This window comes from Pomacea canaliculata, linkage group LG10 (assembly GCF_003073045.1).
Source record: "Pomacea canaliculata isolate SZHN2017 linkage group LG10, ASM307304v1, whole genome shotgun sequence".
Classification (NCBI taxonomy): Eukaryota; Metazoa; Mollusca; class Gastropoda; order Architaenioglossa; family Ampullariidae; genus Pomacea; species Pomacea canaliculata.
The window spans coordinates 15,576,453-15,591,259 of record NC_037599.1 but is presented as its reverse complement, the minus strand read 5'-3'; the positions used below and the strand labels follow the sequence as shown (position 1 = coordinate 15,591,259).

General features: G+C 37.4%; 2 protein-coding genes across 2 annotated transcripts; one reads left to right on the top strand and one right to left on the bottom strand.

The window, feature by feature from the left end:
* Window positions 1-2,127: 2,127 nt before the first annotated feature.
* On the bottom strand, window positions 2,128-7,501 carry LOC112574355. The gene is made up of 6 exons (XM_025255372.1): window positions 6,134-7,501; window positions 5,757-6,032; window positions 5,063-5,297; window positions 4,704-4,874; window positions 3,384-3,580; window positions 2,128-2,819 (listed from the first exon to the last, which is right to left on the bottom strand). Exons 1-6 carry the CDS (start codon window positions 7,244-7,246, stop codon window positions 2,508-2,510), a joined length of 2,304 nt encoding a protein of 767 aa, XP_025111157.1. The 5' UTR covers window positions 7,247-7,501; the 3' UTR covers window positions 2,128-2,507.
* A 246-nt stretch (window positions 7,502-7,747) lies between these two features.
* On the top strand, window positions 7,748-14,361 carry LOC112573897 (homeobox-containing protein 1-like). The gene is made up of 9 exons (XM_025254586.1): window positions 7,748-7,903; window positions 9,712-9,827; window positions 10,261-10,467; window positions 10,822-11,126; window positions 11,482-11,570; window positions 11,798-12,007; window positions 12,177-12,440; window positions 12,894-12,992; window positions 13,257-14,361. The coding sequence occupies exons 3-9, from the start codon at window positions 10,261-10,263 to the stop codon at window positions 13,739-13,741; spliced, it is 1,659 nt and encodes a 552-aa protein (XP_025110371.1). The 5' UTR covers window positions 7,748-7,903; window positions 9,712-9,827; the 3' UTR covers window positions 13,742-14,361.
* Window positions 14,362-14,807: the final 446 nt, after the last annotated feature.

Below are 14,807 nucleotides of genomic sequence, written 5' to 3'. Positions count from 1 at the left end.
CCTACTAAATCAACCAGTCAGCCAGCCCCTTCAGTCCGAAATCACCTTCAGGTGGAAGCACTTTCCCTTCCAAAATCAACAAAACAAAAAGCCGAAGAGGTCGATCATTCCTTACCTTTTCCATTGCTCGAGTACGGGAGAATTTTTAAAAAGTACACCTGCACTGTGTAGGTGATTTGGTCCGCTGTCAAGTAGCTCACGTACCTCAAAATTCTACTTGTGTGTATGTGGTTTCCTTTATTTCGATAAACCGAAACATCTCAGTTAATCATGACTCCAACTGCTAAGTGATTACGCTTTGCTGTGAGATATGTTGTATCAGATTAGATGCTGGCACAAAGAGTAGTTGTTCTTCTGGAGTAAGCATATACCAGGTCAGGATTTTTATGTATTATGTGGGTACTGCCCCTCGCTTATTTGTTGCTTTTATCACTGTAATAAAAGGAGCAACCATATGTTGTTTTACTCTTAAATTTGCAGCTCTTTGGTGCTTTTTTATTGTCAACACTTGGTCTACCACTGAAGTCAAGCTCATCAATCAGTAATTGAAATGAATGTCATCAGAGAGAAATAGGTGTGATAAGTGTACATACTGCTGCAGGTTCAGCATCTGTTCTTCCGTTGTCAAGTTGTTTTTTTCTCCCCCCCCACCTCTTCTCTCTTATAGGGTGCCCTTTAAAATGACATCAATGCCATTGATGGAAAACAACTTAAATCATTTGACTTTGTTGTCAGTTGTGATGGGTTCTTTTTATTTTGTGTTTTGTCATTTGTTTTATGCTTACTTTAAGATCTGATCTTCTCCTGTGCATCCTTCTTGTTGTTGGATATTTTCCTTTGTCAATCAGGGAGTCTTCTGCCAATAGCAGATGTGACCACATAACCAATGCCATAAAAATAATTGAACATCAACATTTCGGAGACCAGTTTTAATTTTGAAATTTCTGTAAGAAATTACTACATATTTTCTGAATATACCTCAGATATAGTTTCTCCACAAATCTTAACAGATTATTTAAAGATGATCAGAATATTTATTAACAAAATTCCTTAAATGTACTTTTGGTGTCTCTTTTAATTGCATATCTTCTGATATAGACCCACTATTGCATATGTAATATGTTGAAGCAGTAACGAAAAATACATTGCTGTATACAGATATACTGATATACTGGGATATGTATGTGTAGTTATCAGTCACATTTGCACCTGAATGAAATTAAGTATAATCATAAAATTAATTATTTTAAAACATGAAATCACGCTAGCAGATGTAAACATTGCAGAATTGGTTCTTATCACTTCTCATGATATAAAAACTAAATTGCATTATTGAATAGAGCCCACTAAAACAAGAAATTGCAGTTCAGCAGTAGAAACTAGTTTTTTACACTTTCACAAAAATATTGCATATTTTCACCAGCAGTCCTGAATGAACCACAAAGGATCAATTTTTTTCTTATGAATAAAATTGCCAAAAGCTTGGTGAAATGGTAGCTTGCAGTCAAGACAAAATTTTTTAAATCAAGTCACCCATAGCAGGTCATTGATGCCAAAAACTTCAGGGTACCAACAGCATATAAAAAAAAAATACTAAACAATGACAGAAAGGCTATTTTTGCATAGCTTTAATCAAATGATCTATGATTCTGCTTGCTTCAAACAGCAGATTGATCAGCAGAACTTTTGTTTCAGTTTTGCAAGTAAAACTTTCTGCAGTTTGTTAAAATCAGTAACTTATAAGCAGAAGGATGATAATGCCATTGTTTCCCCATTCTTTGGCATATTTTTCCCTGTATTTTCTCGTCATCACCACAGCTTTCACCAAATAAAAAAGACTAAACAAAATCTGAACCTCACCTTATGGCGTGGTCTGTTATGTTATCAGTTCACCTAGGCAATGGCATTTACGTGAATAATAAGCATACCTCTAAAACAGAAACCAATACTCTTTTTTACTTGATTCCTTATAGTCTTTTTTCCGAGGTAAGCTCTCCACATCAACCACTTTTTGTGGCAAATAGTTGTAACTATCTCCAGGTGAGGAAACATATAGAGGTCAATACTTCAATAGCACTCCTGTCCAAACCTCTAAGCTATATGAAAAAAATTCACTATAAATCAAACTCACGGACATCTTGTCAATGCAGCAAAGTTTATAAACAAGTAATATACTGTTGTGCCTTCGCTCTGAAGTTAAAGAGAACATTTCTTTTTTGTAACTATCATAGATGTATGCAGCAGCACAGTCCTGTACAGAAAAATGCTAGGAATTCCTGGTCTCAGTAATGATTGCCTTCCCAGTTTATGCAATAGCTACAAGTTGCATAATTTTTTAAAGGGTCAACACATTAAGTATGTTGTTCTATCATTATACAAATTAACATTTACATTTTTTTCCTTAGAACAAAGAAATAGCTGATGAATTTGCATTCTCTTTTTCTGTTTTACTTGCTTGTCACTAAAATGTTTAATGTCATACTGCCAGACAGGATGAAACACCTAATTTATCGAAAAGAAATTATTTTTTTTACCCTTTCCAAGACAATACCAACGTTTTGTTTGTACAATCGCTCATTGCTGAGATCCACATAACTGTTGCGCAGCAAGATTCGTCGCACCTGAGAAGGTGCACTATCAAAAGGTGTGAAACGAAGCAGGATAGGTATGATGGGTTTATTATAAGTCTCTGCTAGACCCAAGTCCTTAACACAGTTGTCTGACTGGAGGTACTTAGGTGTAATGCAGCACAAAACCACAATTGCATGTCGCATGCTTCGTTGAATTTGTCCCTGCAGGGTATTAGAAGCAGAGTCTATCTGCAAGACATAAATAAAAGACAGCTTTAATCCAGAGAACTAAACCATAAGGAACCATTCAGCCAGCTTTGCCTTTAATTTTTATTATTGTAATAATATCAATAACGTTATTTTTGTGTAAGACATAATTATCTTTGTTAAGTAAAATTTTAACAGATTATAAAACAGTTTCATTCCTTCCCTGATCCTGTTTTTGTATTTGCCTTCATTATCTTATGTATTCTCCTCATTTTATTAACTCTTTCCAATTTTTCAGTGTTCACATACATAGATGGACAAAATGAAACAAATACAAACAGGTGTACTTGACTAAAGTAAATTGGTTAATGCCTAGTAAAATATGTGGTTATCTAAATGAAGTAAAATCAAGTCATGAGATAATTTACAATGGAAAGCTTTAAAAGCACTGCAGACCAGATGTGTCTGATTGAATAAAATTATGATCATCCATATATTAAGCATCTATTTTTAAAGGCTTTTTGGGGATTATTAAGTAACTTTTGGTGTTTGACAAATATCACAAAATAGTTCATGTAAATAAAAGGATTATGCTATACATCTCACCTGGCCACTGAAAGAGGCACTAGAACGTAAACTGCGGCTGCTGTGTCCTCTTTGTGACATAGCAATATCTGCCCAGCAAGATAAGCCATTCCGCTGTAGCATGACACGGATCTCATCGACTTTGCTTTGCATATCCCACTGGTAGCTTATGAAAACCTTGGGGTCATCTTCATTCTGATATGCAGGACTCAAGCCATCTGCACAGATTTTAAGACCAAATGAACAGGGGCCATTCAGTCTCTTTCCTGCTCTCTCTTTTAATACACAGCCAGTGGTTTTGCATAAAAGCATTCATGTCTAATACTGAAAAAGCATAATTATCAGAACAGCTATTCTTGACTAATATATGGACATTTTCAGTGTCTACCATCCTAGAACTGTAATCTAATTTTATCCAGTATGCTAAAATGGAAAATGTCTGTTTTTTTGGTAGTCATATCTAATATAAAAGTAAATGACTAGCCACTAGCATTTAACACCACCTAAAATTTAGCATGTCGCTGCTGATCTTGGAAATGGCTACACTGTCTGTTTAATTTGTGCATTTGTAACATGCAGCATTATGGCGAGATAGGTCGCACTCTCTGATCTGACCAGTAATGATAAAAGGAAGACAATGGAAGGTTAGGCAGACTGAACAAATGCTGTGAATGCAGCCTTGCCTTTACATGGAATCTTCAGTAAGTCAATAAAGTTCTGCATCCAAAAATATCTTAAAGTTATTATGATATTTGGATGTTTGCTAGAATTCTTACATTAGATAAACATTAGCATCAAAGATTTGGAATTCTCACCTACTGCACAATACAAAACAGTATTGCTTTCGTATACACTCAGCTACTGCTGGATGACTACCTATGCATGCCCGCGTTCTTATCAAGCAGGAAAAAGATATTTTCGTATTTTATAAGACTGACACTTTCAGATTACCTCATTTTTATGAATACAGAAAAAAGCATTAAAATAAACCATGGAAAAATATAAGGAAAATATCCAGATGTTGCACAAACTGTCCATGCAAGTAAATTGATAAACAACTTTACAGTAATGACTAAAGTTGAATGCGCCATAAGACCATCAGACAGGCAAATCTGCGTGACAAGTAAATTAAGAATCAAAGAAAAAAAAAATGTGTATATTAATTTGGATAATATGGTTATACTGAAGTTAAAAATTTTCCCATTTTTTTGTGCAACTGTTGGTGGGGTACATGAGTTAACACCAAGAACATAAATATCTTTTACTGACACCCTTCAAAGAATAAACAACACACAGCCAGAAAATACATGAGCATTTATGGCTGCATTCAGTGTAACTCACTGTGAACATCTGCAAGCAATTCAAGTGGTTTGAGTCCCTCAGCCATTTTGTCAAGATAGGTCTGCTCCAGCACAACTCCTGGTACACGCCGCAGTGGCTTGATATGGTGCTCCAACACATCCAGGGATTCAGCATACATCTTTGTCTCAAAATCAATAGCTGGGCATTCCCCTTTATTTTAAAAAAGGGAATATAAGCAACTTTTATAATTTAACAATGCTTATTGTATCCTGAACTCTGGCTTGCCATGCTCTTAATTTAGATGTTAGTTGATGAAAAAAGCAACATTTATTTTGAGAATCTTCTGCATAATATTACATCCATGAAAAGCAAATATCACACAAGTACTTACAACTGACCTAGTACAGCTTTCAGTGAACACCGCATGTGATCCCAGACATTTTTAAAGAGGGCTGTCACCAGCTTCTTGCCGAGCCAATCAGCAAACAGCACTTCCTGGAAGACAAAGGGACTTCTAGTCATGGTGCTGGTCATAAGTACAACCACATAAGTTGCCATGGCAATTTGGGGTCCGTTGATCTGCAAGAACTCTTCTCTGGAGTGACCCAGCTTCATGCTGTCATGATGAATCACCTGCACAATGGGCACAGAACTGAGATTTTAGGTTCTTCTATCATTTGATTTTCTACTTAATCTCATACAGTAGTGGAGGGGGGAAAAACCCAAGATTGAATTAGTGGATGCAGCTCAGTGATAAAGTTTATTGTTGTATGCTGATTTAAAAAAAAAACCAAAAGCAAAATACTTTTTCCAAATGACTACCCTTCATACAAAAGGAGATTTTTTGATGGGTAGAACTGCAGGTCATGCTGGACATGCAAATAAGGCAAGAGCCTAAAAATGGATTTGTTTACACAAGATGATTTCCACAAATGCAGGCAGTAAATATAAGAAACCAAACAGCTTCTCTTCAACCAAAATAAAAGCAATTATTTGATAAAGTATTAGTTTGTAATAGTTTTATACTAGAAAATATCATGAAGTCATTTTTATTATATTCTCCACTCATAAATTTGCTTTAAGATTTCTTACCTGTAAACTTTTCTTCTTTAAGTCTGCCTTTAGATTCTGAGCTAGTCGCACATCTTCTGGATCATAGATTAGGTACACAACATCTGGCTTTGCTCTCTGAGCACGAGCACGAAGGTGCCAGTTGTCCATCTGTTTGTGTTCCCTGTCCAAAGTGGCTAAAATCTGCTGCATGATTTTCTTGCGCACAACACGACTGTCAATGCCAAGTTGTGTCACCATGTCACGATCTGTCAGTGACATTAGAAGAAAACCATCCACCATATACTCAGCAAGACTCTGAAAGAAGCAAAGACAAATTTTGTAGATCTTGTTCATGTTACAAATCTGCATATGCATACAATACATAAATCACAAGTATGTTTGCAGACATAACACACCTGTCGATAAAATTCCTTGATGCCCATACTAAAAAGCCATTCTTGCAAATCTGATGAGCTCCATTGGCAAATCTTTTTCTTTTTATACTCTCCAGTAAATTCATTATCTGGCGTTGAGAATGGTGATGGAGGTGCATTTATTGTGGCAAACTTTTCAAGTTCTTCCATGATTGCACCAATAACCACAGATGTCTTCTCTGCTGGTGACTTAGTGGCCTGTTCATTCGAACTTAAATCCACAGCAGTTGAAATAAATGCTAAATTCTGTTTGGGAATCTCAGCATTCTCCACTGAAGAAAAAAGCACAGAAAACACTTTAACAGACAATGGATCCAATTTTTGTCTTTCGAGGAGAATTTTGCTCTCATATACCGACACTGGACAGATGAAATAACTATCTGAGAGGATTAACATGGCTGCTCGGCATTTTTCAGCTGCCTCCATCCGAAGGGAGAACCAGCAAGGACTGTCTATATTATTTTCATCCTTATCAAACCACAGATCTTCTGCTAAGTTGTTCTCCTTCAGCTGCCGTACTAATTCTACCACAAACTGGCGTTCCATGAAACCAGCATCTGGAGAGTATGACACAAATATACTTTTCTTCATGCGCTTATTTCGTGATATGGGACTTGTGCCTACTACCACTGATGATGGGATTTCTGTTGGTGATTTATTTTCTCTTGGTTGGTGAGAACGCTTTTCATGAATGTTAGTAGAATGTCCGTGTCTAGCTTGCACAGAGTATGACTTCAAGTTGGATACGGAATCAATCTGGGGCACTGTAACACTTTTGATCTTTCCCAATTTTCTTTCTAAAGCTTCAATTTTAGCGTCTGTCTTCTCTGCAGTCATGTCATCTTTCTTATTATTAACTTCTGTCTCTGCCGATGTCGGTAACTGGTCCATTTTGCATGAGGTACTCACAGTTACCCCTTCATCTGTCTGGGTGACCATGACCTCTTGCTGGGAAGAATCACCTGCCGATTTTACGATGATCTCACTGTCTTCTTGATGCGGCAGTTGAGATATAGTCTCTGAACTTGGCTCCCTTTGCCCAAATTCGGTCATCTTTCCCATCGCTTCCGACGCTTCCAACGAATCTGTGATCATGTTCGCTGCCTCTTGGTCACCATCTTAAAGGCTCGACTTGCGCCGACATACTGTTCGATCAGTAGTAACGCTTTCTGCAGCACTCGTCAAGCTCTGCAACATGTCCTAAGTGAAGACTATCATTGCACTATAGTCCCAATTTATTTGTAATTCAATACACTTCAGCGTGCCTGTTCTTGACAACACTCGTACACATTACTTTTTCCTTGAGCACGTTACACAGCATGGCTTCGCTAGCAACCAAACATATTATTCTTTTACTGGGTCACATGCGAGAGGTCGGAGGTTGAATTTTAGCTGTTGACTTTACCTCCCCAGTAATGTTTATTGTCTTTGCTGACATGGATCTGAAGGATTTGCTATTTTGCTTTAAACTGGGATATGTTTACATATTGAATTTATTTCGTCTGCTTTAAGGTCGATACACCTTTCTTTGAAATACTTTGAAGAACTGCCAACAAGCCCACAACTTCTGAGTGATTATTTTCACCTCCCTCGTTTAAAGTGTACTCCACGAGCACAAAAGGGTTGCGAGTCGGTTTGGTTTGGGTTAGGTTTAGGTACAGCATGCAGCCGAGAAAGGCCGCTGGGTTAAGTGCAGCTGGGATGTATTTTTACTGGCTAAAATTGCAGTTAACCAAAGTTCTGTGTGAAGAGGTAAGTCGAATTTCTCGATATAGTACCAGTAAACAGAGCATCCTTGTTTCCACGTTTTTTGAAGAATTGGTGCGTTTTGGTCAAAACTAAAACTTGTTACAGTAAGGGTTAGAACTAACGAAAATGGCGACTTGAGGGGGACTTTAGTTCCTTTGAACTCATACCATATTGTAGCTTCATTTGTGCTTCAAAAGCTGTTTGATATGTAGGTAATCTGGCGATCAGGCTCTTGGAGGAATTTAAAATCTTGACATTGTACTTGTAACTAAAGCAAGCAGACTAACTGGATAACTCATTACATATTTATAGGTCGTAGTTATCGAGGTCTCGGCTGATCAGCCAGGCCCAGCTGCTTCGAAGGCCTAGATCCCTAGATGAGAAGACAAACTTGATTTGGGTTGGGATGGGATGAAGTAAAACCTGTGTATAATAGTTTAAGACTTTGTAAAAGATAAAACTAGTCAAATTACTATCACTGACATCTATACTTATTTATTTCGTGTGCCAGGCTTTAAAGTAAGCTTAGACAATTACTTGTGTCATTCACAAACGAAAATATAATAAAGTATTTATACCTGTTGTTTTGGTTTTTTTAAGAACAGACTGTTCGTGTTAAATTTTGTTAAGGTTGATAAACACAAACTGCCGTGAGGTTTGTGAACCCTGTATATCGACATCAACAGGACGTCGACGTACCGTGTTGCTTAAAACATACTTCTGTTTTTAAACATTTAAAGCACATTTAGCATACAGCATCAACGTCTCCTGTCATTAGAAATCATAGGAATATCAGAATAGCTGGGAAGGGACGCACTGACATGTGGTTTTGACTGTTATAAGAAGCGTCACTAACGCTATATAAGAGCGTCGTCGACAGTTTTAATTTTTTTTTTAAATAGCACCCCATCTTTTTGAGACTGAGGAAAAAAACGTGATAAAGTTATTTATTTTATCTTTTTTCAAAGAAATACAGCTATTTTGTTCACATGCCACGAAGACCCACGCGAGTACTTATTATGTTTGCATGCTGATCAGTGGCCTATAGTAATACGTCAGACACTGAGCAATGTCCTGTGAATAAGTTTGGAAGTGGAAATGTGCTTCCCATCACTTACATTATCATTTTATTTTAAGAACTTATCTGGTTTTGGTGAAGCTTTAGAAGATTATATCTTAATACAGTTTATTTGAAAGGAGCATATATTGGGGACATATTTTTTTACTTTTTCCTGCAATCCATATGCATAACAGTATAAAACACACGCACATGATCTCACTCAAAAAGTGGAAATTTCATGTACTCAACTGGAAAACTTGTTTCTGGATTATTTCCCCTTTAGTTTAAAAATAATAATTTTGATAGTAGCATGATTGCAACATTTAACAGTTTTCCATTTTATTAAATCTTTGCACCAATGGGATTATTATAGAGAAGAATGTTAATTTTCTGAAATTTTTTTAAAGCTAAGGTTATGCATCTTCTAGCATAAGGCATATGTAAGGAACACTTGTGTATCATCTATTTTATCATGCTAGAAAAGACTAAATTTCTTTTTCCTCAAGCTTAAATGCAGTATTTACTTGTCATGCATGTTCTACATCTAATGAATTTTTTCCTCCTAAAATATACAAGTAACAATATTCAGATGGCTATGCTAATTATAAAAATTATAATAATTTTATTTAATCTGTAGAAAGTGTACATTTTTCTTTATTATTTAGAGGGGATTTTAAAAGTGGCGGGGGGGGGGGGATGATGACTTCAAATAATTTGCTACTTAAGTGTCTAAACATCTGTCAACAATTAGGAGCCAGCTCAAGTAGTCTTCCTCTTATCCTGATGGTCATTGTGGGCAAGACCACATGAAGAGGAGGTAATTGTGCAGATGTGTTTGCTGAAGCTCCATAACAGTTTGATGGGAAGGTAATTTTGTGTTGAGAGCCTTTTTAAAAAATGTCTCTTGCTTAAAAACAAGTAGGTGTGACTGGAAATAAAGTGTTATTTGTCTAGTATAGAGCAGTGGTTCTCAAAGTGCGGCTGACAGTCGTTATATGTCAGCAAAGTGATTTTAAAGTGATGCATTCCTCGCATTAACATTTTAACTACAAAGAATGAGGTACGTAGTTTTATGTCAACTTATGTACTACTGTCACAGAAGTACATTTAGTTTTGAATTGTAATGAAACAAATGCGGCAATTTAAATTTGAAATTCATAGTACAGAGTGATTTTTAGGCCTTGATGGTCCGCCATATTTTTTACTTAAGTAAAGTGGTTCGCAGTCGGAAATACTTTGAGAACCATTGGTATAGAGAAGCAAAAGGTATGGCTTGTCAAATGTCACACTGTTTATGTAGATGGCATCCTCAGCTCATCGACTACAGCCTACTTTCAGCATTGAGCAGATTGAGCTTATTAGGCGGCTTCGCAATAGTGGGCTGACAAAGGAGCAACTTCTTCAAGCATTTGAATCATTAGAACGCATTGACTCAGAGCTGGGCAACTTGTACACTGTACCTATCTCTCTAAGTCAGGCCAAGTCATTTGCTGCTGCTCCAGCACAGGTAAGAGAAGAAGCAGGCATGATAAGCTTTATCTTTTACATTTGGTCTTGTATTCACTTACAATCACAGGCTACCAAGTCTTTCAACAAAAAAATTTTGAGATGGTGTGTCAGATGAAAGAGGTGGTTAGTAAGAGGGAAGGGAGAGAATCTGATGCAGAAGACTCCTTTAAATGACACAGGCTTTGCATTATAGGCTGTCTGGGGCATTGTCTGCACTTAGAGGATCTGTCTGGTTTAATTTTGCATGGCCTTGTGTGCAGGCACCTAACCTTATGTTCGTCTTTGTGATCAGTTTCTTCAAAATGTCTATATCAGGTGTATTTTATTATTCATCTTTTGTGCATGCAAACAGGCCAGCAGTTCTCGAGGGTTTCTTCTGCACAATTCAGTCTCCCAGTCTGTAGAATCACCCCCTGCAGCTCACAGTCACATCAATTCAATTACCAGTTCAACTTCACAGCATGTGAACCGCCGGTTCCAAGGTGTGAGAAGGGTGCGTGATGTCAGCAATGATAGCGAGGATGGCTGTGATGAAGGCAGTGATGGATCGAATATTTCTGGGATTCAGATGAACATTCTGGAAGCACATCCTGGTACCAAGCCTTTGGTGCTGCTGAGTGACAGTGGTCTGATGCAAGAAGTTGATTTATTTTTGAAGTAAGTTATCTCTATTTTTTGGGGGTGTTGTATTTGATGCATTTCAGAATTACACCTGTATCTCAAAATATTTAAGAAATTGAAGGTATTCTATAACATGACTGTGTGATTGCATGCAAGATCATGTACAGGATAGAACTGTTGGTAGTATGTGTGCTTGCATGAAGGTATTTTAAAATGTATACACCCTAAAGTATATGTTGTATTTCACCCTGAAATATGTGTTTTTGAAATACTTTTAGACCAGCATGTTAGTAAAGTATAGGGTTAAAAGTGCAGAATAATACTTTTTTATTTCTTCAAATGGAGAATTTCTGAGAAAGTAGTGGTTGCTGAAGTGTTTCCCCTTTGTCAGGAAAGGCACAGAGAAGGTGCATGAAGAGATTCGGGATTTCTTCTTTGCCAACCCAAACTTTACTCACAGTGACATCGCTTTGGCTGCAGGTGGGCTTCTAACTTTTTTGATGATCGGGTAAATCTCTTTGCAGGATACTATTTCCACAAATCTGGGTGAATAATCTTTTATTCTCAAGATTAATACATTTGTACACAGATATGTCTAACATTTGGTCCCAGCTTTCCTATTATCCGAAGTCTTCATTGTGTAAGCATATCCAGGTATATAATCCAGACATTGGTGGTGTTACTTTATTCCAAACTGAATATTTCAGGTGTCAGTGTAACATGCGTCAGCAAGTTCTTGGTGGGTAATTTTACCTCTCTGCCCAACATAGTGCTGCGCAGACTCACACAGTGGTTTCTGACCACTAGAAACCAACATCAAAATGCTCAGCATCAGCAACGGTGCAACACCAGCACATCAAAAATGTTGCGTGATGTTGTTCAGGAGCGTTTAAATGGAGGAACATCACCTGATAAAGGTAGGTATAGAAACTGGGTAGAGATCTGTTGCTTAGTTCACAAATATCAAGAAAATGGTTGCAAAATGAATTCAGAACTGCAAGACAGGAGAAAGTTTTAGATTGCTCTGTATGTATTTTGAAACAATAAACTTCAGAAATTTTAATGTCATTTCTTGAATTGTCACAGGAATTCTTCACATGACAGCATCAGGGGATGGTGTTACTATTGATGCTAAACCCATTGATTGCTTAAGCGCTGTTTCTAGTGTTTACACTGGGATAGGAATGTCAGAGGGGCTCGATGTTCATTTTACTCCACGACGCGAACGCTTCACCTTTCGCAAACAGCATCTGGAGATTCTGGAAGCATGTTTTAAAACCAATCAATATCCAACTTATGAAGAGAGAAATGAAATTGCTAACAGGTGTAACAACAGTATGGAGTCCACTAGTAAGGAGACATTTTTTACCTGCACTTTTTTTTAACATCATTATAAAGCTGATTAAATTTAAGAGATTGGTGGTCATGATACACTTAGTGGCATGTCTCAATATAATATATGTACATACCAAATGCTAGTAAGCAAAGTATAACTAAGCAGATTTGTGTTTCACATGATTTAAGCTTTCTGTCAGGTTGCATTGACATGTCAGAAACTGCTCTTCTAATTAACTCGCAAAGCTTTTTATGCAACAGTGATAAACTACATTTTGGTGGAATAAAAGAGCTTCATTCTTGTGCGTGGCTTCCACAGTTAAAAAACAAGTTTAACTCCTAAAACAACATTGTCATTGTTTAAAGCCATCAGTGTAGGTGCAGGCACGTTTCATTAAAAATGAAAAAGAAACTTAGCTATGCTGAATTATTAAAACATTCATGTTTAGCACAAATTTTTATTGACAGCTGGACGAGGATTAGGAGAGAAAGAACGAATGACTGCTCAAAATGTAGCATACTGGTTTAGCAACCGCCGCAAAGATATCAAACGCCTTGCTCGTGAAGGTACTTATACTGATAGTGAATTGTGCTACCATAGCCATAAAACCTTTCTATGCTGAGAATATATTGCTTATAAAGTCCTGTAATCCTGTAAAATGTTTGATTTGATTATGAGAAATTGAGCCATAAATTTTCTTCTATTTTGTCTTAGAAGTGAAAACATTGTGAAACATATTGCAAACATACCTTTGTCATAGTCTGCCGTACTGCTCCAAAATACAACTATGCACTGCTCCAAAACTTTCACCTTTCCATTTGTTCACTTAGGTGGCATTGATATGTCAGAAGTAATTCTCCCAAGTCGGGTGCGTCGGAGTCCAACACCATCTTTCTACAACATGTCCATAAACTACATGCCAGTTGACATGCCAAGTGTTGGGCCTATTGCTTTCCCAGTGGCAAGCTTTGCAAGGACCACCTCTGACAGCCTCACAGGTGAGACTGGTAACTTGTCCTCGGACAGCCAGTCAAGTGATGCAGTGACAGTCAAACAGGAGCCACTGGATGAACCAGACTACCTCAAAGTGGTAACACCATTCACATCCAGTGTGCGAACACCAGGGGCTGCAGTGGAGAGGATATCGTCACAACTTTTGTCATCTGCTGGCAGTGGCCGAACAGGAGCCAGCAGCATTGACACTGCTGCAGATGTACACAAGAGTGTTAGCAAGTTAGAGGTAGCGACTGTGGACAGCAGTGATACAGATGTCCAAAGTACTCTTGCTGAGATACAAAGTGAGGATGTGCAATAATTTTCCCCCGTCCACCAAGTGCAGAGTTAAAAACAATTTCCGTCATTGTTTTCTTGATGGTGATTCATAGGACATCATCTTACTGCCAGCATGAATGAGCTAAACTATTACTGTGGACTTCCATAACACAGCCAGCAAAATGTCTTCCCTATATTTCACATGAGATGCATCATTTGTCTTTCAAGAGTCCTTTGGTCAGGAGCAGTAAATAATGCATATGAAATAGTCATCAGACTACAGGGCAGCCATATACTTCAAATTCTTCACATTTTTTTTTATTATGTGGTGTCAGTTGTGGTCAGTGTTTAGGACATATCAGGTTTTACATATTGATTGTTTGTTTGTCTTTGCAGTGGTGACTTGTCTGGAGTGAGTTAAAGTGCTATGCGTGTAAGATGACAAAACTGACAAGTATGATGTGTCATAAGAGTACACCATGCATATCAGTAGATGTAGGAAGTCTCAGTCATGGAAGTGCATTATTTCTTGTGTGGAGAATACAGCTACTGTAATATCAACTTGTGCGAGTGTAAGCATGCTGGTGGGCTTATCTTTATATACGGATGATTGATTTGTGGTGTTTCTACTGGATTAGTACATAAACATAGAGTACAAAGTGACTTCTTTTCAATTGTGCATATGGCATGCCAGGTACACAACATCTGAAGTGACAAACTACATAATTTGTGAAGCCATTTTTGCTTTTTGAATGCACAAAGAATCCAATTTGTAAAAAAGCACAAGACAGACAAAAAATCTAAAAACAGCTCACAGAAGAAATAAAAAGGCTATATAGCACTAAGAATGTGATTTCAAGTCAACATCATACATACTGGGAGATACACTACCGAGCATTATTTTCCAAAAATGCAAATGAGCATCTTAAGGCTATGCAGACACATGTATTCTTGATGGGCCCTATACATGCAGCATTGTGTTAATAATGTCTAACAAAGAGTGGTCGAGTTCACCTTACAAAACTGTGGAGTCATGCCTGAATGTCCATGAACATTATAGTCATTCATGAACATTATGGGGTCAAAGACAGCCTGAACATCCTTGTAAA